At 44.2% G+C, this 14,636-nt stretch overlaps 1 protein-coding gene across 3 annotated transcripts in view; it reads right to left on the reverse strand.

Annotated features, from left to right (window-relative positions):
- Nucleotides 1-6,378: 6,378 nt before the first annotated feature.
- Nucleotides 6,379-14,636, reverse strand: part of LOC139058325 (adhesion G protein-coupled receptor L3-like) — a 76,544-nt gene continuing 68,286 nt past the window's right edge. For all 3 annotated transcript variants that reach the window (XM_070536755.1, XM_070536756.1, XM_070536754.1), the window contains exons 10-11: nucleotides 9,289-9,507; nucleotides 6,379-7,169 (exon numbers count right to left, since the gene is read on the reverse strand). In XM_070536755.1, the coding sequence (XP_070392856.1) occupies nucleotides 6,887-7,169; nucleotides 9,289-9,507 (502 nt within the window). In that variant the 3' untranslated portion in view covers nucleotides 6,379-6,886. The remainder of the gene's footprint in view (nucleotides 7,170-9,288; nucleotides 9,508-14,636) is intronic.

Genomic DNA, 14,636 nt, shown 5'->3' on the forward strand with positions numbered 1-14,636 from the left:
CTGGAATAATATTTTATGCTTTGCATGAATGCAAATGATACGGGGGTGCGAGCCGCTAGTCGTCACGCGATGCCAGTAGGGGGTAATTAAATGCTAATGCAACTAATTAAGGAAAACGCTTACGAACGAATAGTTGTAATGGCGTGCAGCTACCGAATGGTTTCCGTCGTGGAAACAGAGCGAAATTCAAGCAGATGTACAGACTCGCACCCAAGTGCAGTTTCAGAGGCGAAAGGCAGCAAAAGATTGTTCAGTCTTCTAACAGGGGTGCAGATAAAGACGAATGAGTCATGAAAGCACTTAACGTAACCGCACTTCTCTAAACATGTGCGTGGTGCGACTCACATTAGTTGCACGTCATGGCGTCGCTGCTTTAGTGCACGTGCTAGAGTTTTTGAGCCAGAACTACAAGTGGACCATACTTGCATGGTTGTCTACTCGGCGGCCGGTGCAGCTAACTAGTCTCAATGACTAGGAGCTTCGGTCTTTGTAGTTGACGGTGTACGGCTACGGTAATCACAGACGCAAATGATGCGATTTAGAATAGTGTGATAGAAATGTTTTGAATATTTTTAACTACGATGGCACGCGATCTGAATCCTCACCCCCAGCTGCGTCGTGCCGTCGGTGCTCTAGAGCAAAAATATCATCACCATTGATCCGCACGTTCACGCACACTCGTGCCATGCGCACTTCCAGCGCTTGTAATTGTAATTTTGTTTCTCGTTACAAGTACAATTTGCATGGCATATCTGAAAACGACGTTGTAAGGTTGAACGGGCATTGCAGTAAACAATTACCATGTTTGTTCTTGTTTTATGTTTATCTAGCTTTACGAGTTAAAAAAGGTCTTGGGGGACAGTTGACAAAGCTTCAAGTATTCCTGCCTAAACTCACGGCAAAACCTAAATAGAAAGAAAGAAAACACTCACCATGCATGTTTACACGTAAGTAAATGGTTTGCCACCGGCACTAAAGACACACAAAATTAAACGTGTGAGTTGTAGAAGAGGAAGCAACACTTATGTTCAATTTTTTCTTCGTCCATTATGTTCTATTTTCTTCGTCCGTGTCAAAGGTGGTATTCAACACGGAACGCTTATTTCATTCCCTCGGGAAGGACACTACTAAGGAGGTGACGCAAAATCAAGGGCGCCATTGAGCACATCATCAACACCACCACCCCGATGGTTATAAACCCAAACCATAAATATCATGTTACAAATGTCAGCCGTTTTCACAGGACACCGACGTAACTTATATATTAGACGGACGCCTGTGAATGCGTTTGTTCCCACAAACTTCTAGTACTTCTAACGCTAACAAGGAGTGTACGACCCTGTTTTGTCTAAAACCTTAAAGTTAACTTCACGGGGCTTTTAAAGTTGAAGCCATGCTGTTACCTAATAGCTCTAAATGGGAGCACATTAAAAAATCATTTCTGGTGAATCCTGAATAATTCTCGGCTGATAATGGCGCATTTGGCTGAATTATTCTTGGCGGTTAGGAAACTCAGTAATATGCACAAGTAAGGGGGTTCCAATTATCAAGCACCAAGATTTTAACATATGCGAATGCCATGTAGCTGGAAAGGAGCCAGGTAATGTTGTTTGCTGTGGCTTGTAGATACCCAAGCTATTTTTGGCATTCAGCCTAATTGCATGAGTAGTCTTGATTAATTAATCAACTTCACAAATATTATAGTAGATGAAAAGTGGCAATGACCCGCCGTGGTTGCTCAGTGGCTATGGTGTTGGGCTGCTGAGCACGAGGTCGCGGGATCGAATCCCGGCCACGGCGGCCGCATTTCGATGGGGGCGAAATGCGAAAACACCCGTGTGCTTAGATTTAGGTGCACGTTAAAGAACCCCAGGTGGTCAAAATTTCCGGAGTCCTCCACTACGGCGTGCCTCATAATCAGAAAGTGGTTTTGGCACGTAAAACCCCAAATATTATTATTAAAAGTGGCAATGAGAAAGTTGCAGAGCAACACAAAAAACTCCCGATACAGCTTTCTATTGCTCAATGCGTGCTACATAAACGTGTTTTTCCGAGCGTGAAAGAGGCCCCCAAATGCGCTCAAAGTGCCTCGAGCGGTCAGTCACGCGGCAATTGTCGCGCGTACGCTCGTAAAATCCGAGCACAAGTAAACTGACGCCTCATCATTAAAAAGAAAGCTTTGCATCTTGCAGGGAGTGTTAATTTTGACAGACGTGCACACAACTTAGAGCGACTTCGAAATCTCTCAGCGCATACTTCTGATTTCTTAGTGAAGCATCGACATGTAAGCTACAAATAAAGAAAATTGGGTGCAACTGAGAAAGCGAATGCAAACTCAATAAAATTTGCGACAAGAAATAATGACGCACTTTTTATCGCAGTTCCGCCGGCACTTCGCTGTACAGACGAGTTCTTGTGCGGCATAATTTATATATATATATATATATATATATATATATATATATATATATATATATATGTAATATTGTGCATATAATACAACGGGGCAATAAAATACAGCTCATGGAACAAGGCGCCACCAAAAGTATCTTGTTCGGCGGCCCTTGACGTACTCATATACAACAGCGCCTTCACACCCATACATCTGTCCATGTATGGGTGGAGGCGGAAGGTGGTAAAAGTATGGGTGTGACACAATGTATTGGGTCAGCATGACCATCTTCGTTATCCCTTAGATGTTGACATGTCTCCTCATTTATTCTTTCTCCGGTGACCCCTTTTCACCGGCTAACAAACGTTCAGCGTGATCGGTTGGCGCAGGGCATGCCTGCATGTACCGGAAACCTCTCAAATGTTAGCGATAGTTCTGTCCCTAGTCTGTTGCCGCCAAAATTTGTGTAATCTGTTTTATGCGCGACGCGAATTGCGTAATACTTTCTGGTGGGCACGCGGTCACCAGCGATCCCGCTGGATCCTTCAACGAGCCATGTAAAAAAGCCGACGCGCTTGACCCGCTGGTCAAATTTCGACAATCACCAACCGTTATCGCAGCTATCGTTGTGCTTTGTGTGTCAGTTGCTTCTGTGGGCACTATTACTGTGTTCTTCATCGTCCCTAGAACGTGACAACATACATTTACTTTAAATGGGCAGTGGCACAATATTTTTGACTATTCATTTTTCTTTGCATGAAGTGAATTTCATAGAGCTCTAAACCATAGGACGTACATGGTATATATACACCTTATATCGGAGTGTCCCACATTCGTCAGACAACGTGCACTGCTAATTAAGGAATGTGGACTGACTGGACTCAAGTGTACAACATTGGGCGATGCCTGTTTCCGAGAGGGAGTGCTGCTCAACGAGACCAGGCCCATATAAGGCCTCGCTAACTTTCATGCAGAAAATTGATTTGGCCTCGCGTTTATAGACATCTTTTCCGTGTCCCTACTTTCTTTTGTCCGCGTCTCTGTCATTTGTTTGTTTCCTATTTTCTTTCCTATTTCTTGGTCTCCTATCTTCTGCTCCTCTTCTTCTCTTTTCATGCTCTGCTCCCGAAAGAGTACGCAGGCGTTGCGCCCCTTTCGGTAGCAGTTGTCAGCGTGTTCTCCTCCCTGTTTCCTTTGTGTCCTTGTATGTTTCCATATCTAATAACAACAATAATAATGATAGTGACATACCTCAGAGTGGCGCATATATATATATATATATATATATATATATATATATATATATATATATATATATATATATATATATATATATATAGTGGCCTCCTTGGTAGACATTATCTTGACCACAGAATTGTAATCTATTTCCTATCAAGAACGCAGAAATCGCTTAATTAGCTAGGCTGAATTTTCGTTCTTTTAAGTCAACAATTTTCACATGGTTCTATCATGTGTTCATCGTGCCTGTTAACATTTGTTATATTAATTATTTTAGGTTGCTTTGGCGACGGGATGTCTAAGCATTTTCATTATTAAGCTAGATAGCAGTTTTGGACACTAGGATTTTAGCGCAGATATTATTTTTAACTACTTGCTATCTGTTAAATAAAGTAAAAACGGCAACTTTGATCTGCTAAATGTCTAACGTCCTCCCGCCTGGTAAATGTAAAGATAAACAGCCAAATATTAAATATTCCTTTTTAATATCACCGTGAGATATGGTGCCGCAGAAGATAAAAACAATTCTGCGACATTGTGGTCCTATCAAATCGATGCACTTCGTGAATAGGTTCAAAATTATTACACTAAGCTTCACGGATACAAAGACAAAATAGAAAGCGCAGCACTTCATCACCGTGCGATTTGGTGAATTATAAGTGATGTAAATAAACATCAAGAAGACTACGCTGTAAGGTGGCTGAATTAGCGAAATTCTCCCGCAGCTGCGAATAACAGGGTAGTTTTTTTGGCTGCACTAAAATTTTAAGAATTGCCCGTCGCAGACAGCCCAATTTTAACCATTGAAATAAATTACTTAGTGAGGCGGCCCGCTACTTCTACGCGAAATCAAGATGCTTAATTAAACAAGCAACATATTTACACCAGTTATCCTTTAAGTTAATTATTTTACAGCATATATACTTCACGAGTTGTAGCTGGTGAGTTCAAAAGGTTTATCCACTTGGAACCAATTCTCAGGGCTGCGCCCATTTTGAGATATTAATTTTCAAACAATTAGACGAGATACATTGGTGTTATGGTTAGTTTTCTGCTTCAATGTTTAAAAAAGCGTTTTCTTAAAAAAAAAGTAAGTGGGACAACAGTGCATTTTTACCGCGAGTTTGACGGTGCATATCTCGCAACCGGTGTCATCCTCAGAGTTTGTTTCAAGTCGATATGGCTTGTACACTCACTAGCTGCAATTCGTAGTTTCAAATATGTTTCGTAGTAAACAACGAAAAAAATTAATTAGCATCCTTATGTTAATTATTCAACTAAGCATTTTGATTTTTGCTGAATGGCCGTTTCATCCAGTAATTTAGACCAGGGTTTAGAATTCTGCTATCTGCCAGAGTAAATTTTTTAAAATTTGGTGCAGCTATAAAAAACACCCTGTATGTATACAGCATCTGTACACGAGAGCTGTAGCAAGAAAGGGGGGGTTGGAGCATACACCGAGCACGTACTCACACTCCCCCCTCCCCTCCCCCCCCCCCCCAGGAATTGATGCGTACCAGGCTACTTGGGATAAAAATACGACCGAGATCCCTCATCTTCCCCCTTCTCCTCACAACCGAAAAGCACTATGCCCCTGCTGTGCACATTGTAGCAGAGACGAGCCAGAAAACTACCTTTTTTATCACTTCTGATATTGAAAAACTCGGCAATCCAATAACGCAGAAATGAACTCGAAGTTTGCTGGCTGCCCTTCACAGAGAACACAAATGCACCACGAGGCTGTCTGTCGCTATGACCAGCAATTGTACTAAGGCTGCAGGTGAAAGTGTAATTTTGGTTAGCACTGAATCAGGCTATAGTTCCAAAGCTCACTCTTTCTGAATTCCATCTACATTCCTATGAGAAGAAATGAGGAATTAATTGCAGAAAACGTCAAAACCAATAACCTCTTCTACAGCATCGCGAACGACTTCGATATAATTTGTGGCCTATACGTGTAATTCAAGTTAATTTTGTACAGATGACGTGTAGAACAGTCTTTAAGCTGACTTTTTGCGTGTATTAATGATTTGCGTGTTTCTTTTCGTTTTATCAATGAGCATTTATCTAGGCCCAGCCGGTTGTTCCTGCATAAAATGATTATAATGGCGAGTATGGCTCTGGAATTCAAGGGCACCACCACCCCCAGTTTTTCGCATACCGAGCCTCCGCTCTAGGGGACCCTCACCGATTTGGCAATCCTTATGTGCACGCTTTTATTCCTCTATCCTGATATTACTCCTCTAATCCTGGTGGGCAGCTTATTCCTCCAGTCTTGGTAACTCCTCTATCCTGAGATTACTCCTCTAAACCTGATGGTCAGCTTACTTCTCTATCCTGGGATTCTTTCTATGATTTGAATGTTCAGCTTACTCCTCTAGCGGAATCGCATATTCTTGTTCAGTGTCCTTTCATAAGGGATCATGTGAGATTTTGATACATGCGAAGCAGCCTGACGAACCCACTAAGTAGCTAACGATGATTGTACACGACTTGCCATATCCGAAAACATAGTAGCGCAGGTAGCGCTTCCTCCATGTGTCGAACACCGTAATGAGGACGAAGGTGATGTGGAAGCCCTCCAGAAGGATCCAGGAGAAGGCGGCCAAAAAGAAATAGTGGAGCAGCCCGGCCACGGCTGCGCACAAAGTCTGCGCACAGAGTAGCGGCGGCAAGCCCGCAGTGGTCGGTAAAAGGCATGGAGGGAGAGAAAGAAAGAAAAGACAAAAGTCAGAAGACGTGTTGAGTTCAAGAATGCTTTATTCAAAACAGCAGTTTATTACAACATCAAATTGCAGGAACTACACAAGAAGTGCTACACATGTTGGCGTGACTGCAGTGTACTATAGACAAATAAGGTTCACCGAGTCTCGACAGCGCACCACTGCGTACATTTGGAAACTCGATCAAAACAGGTAACGAGCTCACTACACAACACATTAATTCGCATGGCACTGCAGTGTAATGATCCACTTAGTAGGACTAGAAAAAGGAACATGCTTACAGGAAGTAGGCTTAAAAGAATGAAGTATTGCACGTGCAGGAGCGAAATATAAGCACAGAGTACTACGATACAGACATTTGTTCTTCTTGAAGGAGTGCACTTTCCCGACATCTTTTCAATCTTGAGGACACACAAGTTTTACAGGTTAACGTTGGATTTCTAAGTGCACGGTGACTTTGTGTCTTAATGACGAACATGTGCCAGGTCGCAAAAGCACGCAAATGTGGACGTTAGTACAGTGCAATATTTTCTTAATCATGCTTTCCAATCTTTACGTTTAGAGATGACTTCTGGTCGTTTTCTCCAGAATAAAAGAAGCCCTTCAGCCTTCGAGTTGAATACCAAGGTGACTTCACGTAACCCGCTTCTATCAGGATAACAAGCGTTGAAAAAGCGTAGATCAGTTCGTTGCAGATGGTTGCAATCTCTACCTTGTGCTTGGTTTGGTCGAGTCCGAACATGAGGACAACTTCCGCAACGAGAAGGCAAATGCACAGGTTTAGATGAATTGATGTGCGAGGGTTGCGGAGGGACCTAGAAAAAAACAAAAATGAAGAAAAAGTTTGATCGCGCTATATTCAAGCTTCTGTGTTTGCTTTGAAGTGCAGCAAAGCATGAAAGGCTGAACAAATTATGAGGATTACGTAGCGTAGCCCACGTGCAACTCCCCTTTACAACTACAAAGCTTTGAGGAATGTAATTTGGATCCACACACCAAAGTAAAACACTGTGGCGGTGGCGACAGAATAACTGCCTGTCTCGCTTGTACGTATTTCGGCTTCCAGCTTGCCTCCCCCCCCCCCCCCCGCCCCCCTTGCGCATTCTCGATCACATGACCTCTAACACTGGGCACGCGGCAAAACGGCGCGCATCAAGCAACCATCCTACTCGACTCCACTTCGCACGGTTTTTCTCGGACGACAGCATACGCTGGGCGCGATCTTATCGCACTTGAACTCTATACGAAACGTGAAGTCAAGTAGTTTCATAATATTTGAAACATGGGATTGAGCATTCGAGTAAAAATTGACGCGTTATGTGTGAGTAATTAGTGTTGCCTATGAGTAGACTTTGCACTGCTGCTGCGATAGTGCCGTGACATCATCATCGTGACACTGTCGACTTCTGTGCTTGATAAAAGCCAGATAAAGGTTTCACTATGACAGTGCCACAACAGATAACCCCGCTGTGTTCGGTCACGTGTCTTATTTTTGCTTGCTGAACGAATACATCGGCTGAACAATTCAACTGGTGCGAGAATCTGTAAACTGAGCTGAAGGGTGCACGGTATATTTCGAAAGACATGAGGTGGAAAGCACAGATATCGTGAAACAATGACGACTGTGGAGCACTGTTCCGCCTACTGACAATGGACATAACATTGTCATCAGGAGTTTCGCGTACTACTGGGAACAATAAAATGCTGAGATTCTGCTCGCGGGTCAAATGACTATTCTCACAGCAGCGTGACCTTTGGTTTTTGTCTGATATTACTTTATATTTCAAGCTACACGTCGATAGTAGTACAAGAAGAGAGCGGGTTGGGAGGTCTTTGAGCTCCTTAGCAGTAACACTTTTCGTTTGTGCTAACATAATTTTTCTCAAAACATATCTAAAGCAAATTACCCATCAGTGTTACCTTAAATACCTGTGTCCTTGGTGGTTGTTGACCGCCCGGCAAATTTGAACAGTGACATGACAGGACGTGAACACAAGTGTGCACTCTGCAGGGACCAATGTGCTCATTGAAATTATACTTAACAGAACTTTGTGTCGATCATGCAGATTTAGGATACTGTACAACCAACTGGTATTATAATAAATTGTGAATGCCTATGACATGATTTTGCACAATTGGCGATCATATCATAAACCTTGAAACTCGAAATGTTTTATTGAAATGCAAATAAAAGAAAGAGACGTAGTCACCTTATATTGGTGACGGCTACACATTTTCTCATACCGGAAACAACAATATAAAAAAATATGTGAGAAAATGAGAAGATCGAAATTCATACGGTCAGAAATCCACACCACAGTCCTATACACCTATGAACATAAGAATATAAAAGTCAAATTCAAGTTGCACCGCAATGAGTTTGTAAACAGTCACAAACACACACAAACGGCAGTGATGTAGACTGCGATGAGCATATAAACAGATGAGGAATTACACAGCGTTGAAATAATGCACACACAGAATACAAAAATATTCGAAATGTCTCTGAAATACGCTTTGTGGGATGCTCCTACACAGTGGTATCGAGAGTACGTTACCAGGTACTAGCTGTCCCCCTTGTCGTCGGCTACGCCAGTTCCCGGATCACCCAAGCTGGGCAGCACTGGGCTTGGTCTGTGGTTTTCAGAGTAGCCAAATGGGCAGCCTTAGAGCCGAGGATTCTCGTTTTGTGGCGAATATTTTACGTATCCTCGTCGAGCTTGCAGCAACCGTGTCGTTTTAAATGTACCGCGAACACTGATTGAGGCATTCGGAAAACATTTCTAGCTAAATATCTCGTAGGTATTTATAACGGTCGCACATAATAGTTTGTTTAATGCTACGTGCACTTATCGCGACCTTCGCAAACAGTTTCCCGTGTGACTCTTTTGCGGTTGCTTGTAAGAGAGCAGGTATCCTCGTTATGCAGCTCACCTGAAGCAGCCAAACACAGTGACGCAGAGGCAGAGGCAAAGAACGGACGCGCCGCAACCTGCCCAGGTGATGATCTTGAGGGGCAGCATGGAGCGTTGGTGTCGTGGTAGGGATCCGTGTAGGTCCATGAGCACAGCGAAGTTGGACAGATGCTGGCAGAAGCAGATCACGTGAGTGCCGTTACGTGTCCCAACCTGACAGCCCTCCGGGCTCCACTCACTGGATGCGTTTCAAAACAAAACAAGAAAGGACAGTGTCAGGATCAACAAGAAAGGATAGCAGACGACATTGGTGATCGCTGAAAAGACAAAGAAGAAGAAAGTACGGTGCCTAAACGAAGCGCACATGAGAAAAAGAAGCTGGCATATCCCACGCTCTATGGCAATCTATGTTATGCGTAGCAGTGTGCGGGGCGTGAGCCTACCAAGTTAACGGAACGATGGTGACAGCACCATGATGTAGGCGGCTATTTCATGACCTACATGATGCGCATGTCATGACATTCATGTCATGACCTACCATTTATTTTCGTCACATAACCTTGTCATGCTATGCCAATTTTGGTACATACCAAGCTAACGAAACGACCATGAGAACACCAATACATAGGCGGCTGTTTCATGAGCTACGTGACACTTACGTCATGATATTCATGTCATGAGCGATCGTTTATGTTCGTCGCAGACTGCTGTCGCACTATTCCAATTTTGGTACATACGAAGACGCAGCTGCGGCTGTTTCATGACCTACACGACACGCACGTCATGACATTCATGTCATGACGTCATTTATGTTCGTCATACTAACTCTAGTGATACTACGCCAATTATGGTACATACCAAGACGCGGACAACTGTTTCATCACCTACACGACACGCATTTCATGACATTTATGTCATGACCTATTATTTATGTTCTTCATATGCTCTTCTCATACTGTGCCAATTTTGGTACATACCAAGTTAACTAAACGACCATGAGAGCACCAGGATGTAGGCGTCTGTTTCACGACTACATGACACACATGTTATAATATTCGTGTCATGACCTATTATTTATGTTCTCCATACGTCCTTGTCATACTATGCAAATTTTGGCACATATCACGTTAACGAGACGACTTTGGGAGCATCAGACGTAGGCGGCTAGACAGATAGATACTGTAAAAGTTGCAAATGTTCGCCAACAAATCCTTCGCACTTAAAAAATTGGAGGACGGTTAAGCTCCGTCTTTAAGAGTGGAACGCGATAGCCTTCAAATATTCCTGACTGCTTCTCACGCTTCCCGGCAAATGCAGCTTATGTAACCATAATGTTTACCTGGAAATGCTGGTGGCGAACGCTATTCACGAAGGTGAGTTTTCTGGTTCTTTTTTTCATTCCCCTCCCCCACGATCGGCGTCGCCGCTGCCGCGGATGCGCGGAGGCGAGCGCCATCTGGATGGCGTTGCAAGGAACCAAGTGATGCACGCCGCTCCTACTAAAAGAGACCTCAAACGGCAGCTGAAAATGGGGTTTATGCTTGAGTTTCCGCCAACATAATTATGTTTTCTCGTATATTCAAATTATAATCCAACGCATTCATGTCTGTACGTTGTGTGTAAGTCGTACTTTAAGAATTTCATGACGCATTATACTTTGAGAAATTCAATTAGTGCAGTAACGCCTATGTGCCACGCGGAGGGCCTGCGTGGATCGGGATGCGTGGTTCGGAATGATTTTTCTCATACGGACATCGCCGCCGGCGCCGACGCCGGCGCCGACGCCGACACCGACGCGGGATATTCTGTGACACGGGGCCGTTTTAAATACGTGGTAGTGCTAGTGGCCCAAAAGCCGACGGGCTTTGGAACGGAAGAAGATCGGACGTGCCAGCGCTGCGTCCCGGCAACATCGACAAGGCGTTGGCCTGCGGGCCTGTCCCGTCCCAGCACCTGTCACCACCCAAGTCATCCCGGCCGAGGTCATGGCTCGGTAATGCGCCGCCGTCGACCGCCAGGATCAGTACTCGACTTCCCGTCTGGCTCCATCCACGTGAGACAAGCACAAGTGCCCCGTCAGTGAACGTGCCATGAACGACATCGCGGGCTTTGGTGAATATGTTCCGTTTAGTTGGTTGAGAACACTCAGAAATTACGCTGTTTCAGGGACCGCACGTTTCCGGGCGCACGCTATATTTGGACGATTTTGAATTGTGCTGCTGTTGTAGAAGTTTATGAGAACATTGTCTAAGGAAAGCTTTGTTAGCTGTTGAGCGTGTTACGCTTTTGGTTCCCATTTTGTTGTTATCGTAGTCTCTGTTTGTGTTTGCATGCCAAAATTAAGTCGGTTTTGTTATAAACTTCCTTGGCGTCCGAGTTCTTTCTGTCGAGTGGACGATAGGCCAGGTTTGGCGTGACAGACAGGTACATTGAGTAGGTTTTTCACAAGGCAATGATAACCATCTCATTGTTCGATGAGAAAAACCTGCAAATCTTTTGTATTGTGTTGTCAAGAAATCAGTATGACCGCGAGTGACACCGGCTAATACTCTCAGGACCAGCTTATACGAGCATGCATGTAAACACCCCAGAAATTGACTTTGCGGCAGCCACCATGGTAGCTGAATTGGCCAAGCATCGCACACGTCAAGCTGAAGTTGTGCGTTCGGCTCGTGCCAATGGGGAACTTCTCACTTCTACTTTTATGTTCCTTTTCATTTATTGGCAATGTGATGTTCAGTGTTAAGACAGCTTTCTGTTACAACTACACAAAGACAGTTACTTCCCCTGCGTTGTTGTATTGTTTCCTTGTCTGCTTTTTTCTTCGTTTCATGTGGCTAAGAAATCGAGGATGATTATACGAGTGCACTTCCCATCGATTTAAGCAATTTTTTATGTTTAGTATGATACATATTGACAGCAACTTCACTACAATCAATATCAAATGGGAGTCGACGTGCGTGGTTCAATACACGTCAACGGTAACCGCACAGAAGTCACCTGTTTCTCAAAAATATTTAAAGCCCTGTTCACCAGAACATTACTATCGACAATGGTCCACTCTGCATAGAGTGATAGCTGGTTGCGACATTAAAAAACCGCTAAGCCGTTGCCCTGCACATTTGTTACCGGCTTCGAAACCGATTCGAGCTGCGCGCGAGTGCCAACCCCCAACTGCAGCCTGAGCCGTTCCCTTCATGAGCATAACCTTGCGCAACTGTCTCGGCGCACTGGCGGTATACATTATGGAGAGCGAGCACATGTAAAACCGCACGTATACACAGTGATGGTTGCGCAATAAAGAAACCTCGCTCGCTTGCCCCGAGTTTTTTTTTAGGGGATGTGGGAAAACCATGGAGAACGCGTGATGCCGCTCTGTTCTGGATTTCAGGCGAGCCCTCGCTCAAGTCCGTGGGCGCAACACCGGTATCGGATGCAAGCTTTCTTTTTTTGAAAATTCGCAAGGCAGAGGAAAGCTAACGATCCCTACCAAGCAACAAGGTTGTGATAACGTAATCGACCGTTCTTATTTCTTGCCTTGCTCTCCAGAGAGTGCAAGAATAGGCCGGCCACGTTTCCAATATGCGTTGTTTTTAGTGCTTACGGATTGCTCTTTTCGACCTTGTGCGTGTAGTGCGTCAGACTCGTGTAAAAGTAGCAATGATTTAAAAACGGTTCATCTTTACTGCATAAAAATACAGAGCTTATTATCGAACGATGCTTGACCAATACCGGCTTATAGTATTTTTTCGACATACATAACAGATAGTAATACAACATATGCATCGAAGCAAGTTGGTCAATATATTTAGGCGTGAAACTGTGGCGGCAAAAAAAAAATGTTTCAGTCTGGCTCTGTTAGCGGCGAGGAGTACGCGTTTAACGGACCTCAGACGGTTTTGCTTATCCTGCAGAGCCCGTGTACTGCTTTTACGCACTCGTACTAGCTCGCCATTAAGGGTTATGGCAGTTGCTCGTATCCAGCTGGCAACCAAATATAGCATTACCATGCATTGGCCACCACCGCAGTGTATGTGTGTGACACATCTGAATCTCTCCAATCCAAACACAACCCGCCTCTACGCAAAGAAAATCAAATGAAACTTAGCTCATATATGTGAGCGGACGCTCCAATCAAGGACTATGCTACTGCAATTACATAGGTAAACTGATTAGTCCACGAGCTAGTCAGCTCTACTCTGGGCTTGAAGAAGCTCGCGCTCTTATCATCATCATCATCAGCCTGGTTACGCCCACTGCAGGGCAGAGGCCTCTCCCATATTTCTCCAACAACCCCGGTCATGTACTAATTTTGGCCATGCCGTCCCTGCAAACTTCTTAATCTCATCCGCCCACCTAACTTTCTGCCCCCCCCTGCTACGCTTCCCTTCCCTTGGAATCCAGTCCGTAACCCTTAATGACCATCGGTTATCTTCCCTCCTCATTACATGTCCTGCCCATGCCCATTTCTTTTTCTTGATTTCAACCAAGATGTCATTAACTCGCGTTTGTTCCCTCACCCAATCTGCTCTTTTATTATCCCTTAACGTTACACCTATCATTCTTCTTTCCATAGCTCGTTGCGTCGTCCTCAATTTGAGTAGTACCCTTTTCGTAAGCCCCCAGGTTTCTGCCCCGTAGGTGAGTACTGGTAAAACACAGCTATTATACACTTTTCTCTTGAGGGATAATGACAACCTGCTGTTCGTGATCTGAGAATGCCTGCCAAACGCACCCCAGCCCATTCTTATTCTTCTGATTATTTCCGTCTCATGATCCGGATCCGCAGTCACTACCTGCCCTAAGTAGATGTATTCCCTTACGACTTCCAGTGCCTCGCTGCCGATTGTAAATTGGTGTTCTCTTCCGAGACTGTTAAACATTACTTTAGTTTGCTGCAGATTAATTTTTAGACCCACTCTTCTGCTTTGCCTCTGGAGGTCAGTGAGCATGCATTGCAGTTGGTCCCCTGAGTTACTAAGCAAGGCAATATCATCAGCGAATCGCAAGTTACTAAGGTATTCTCCATTAACTTTTATCCCCACTTCTTCCCAATCCAGGTCTCTGAATACCTCCTGTAAACACGCTGTGAATAGCATTGGAGAGATCGTATGTCCCTGCCTGACGCCTTTCTTTATTGGGATTTTGTTGCTTTCTTTATGGAGGACTACGGTGACTGTGGAGCCGCTATAGATATCTTTCAGTATTTTTACATACGGCTCGTCTACACCCTGATTCCGTAATGCCTCCATGACTGCTGAGGTTTCGACAGAATCAAATGCTTTCTCGTAATCAATGAAAGCTATATTAAGGGTTGGTTATATTCCGCACATTTCTCTATAACCTGATTGATAGTGTAAATATGGT

The sequence above is a fragment of the Dermacentor albipictus genome, chromosome 1, assembly GCF_038994185.2.
Source record: "Dermacentor albipictus isolate Rhodes 1998 colony chromosome 1, USDA_Dalb.pri_finalv2, whole genome shotgun sequence".
NCBI lineage: Eukaryota > Metazoa > Arthropoda > Arachnida > Ixodida > Ixodidae > Dermacentor > Dermacentor albipictus.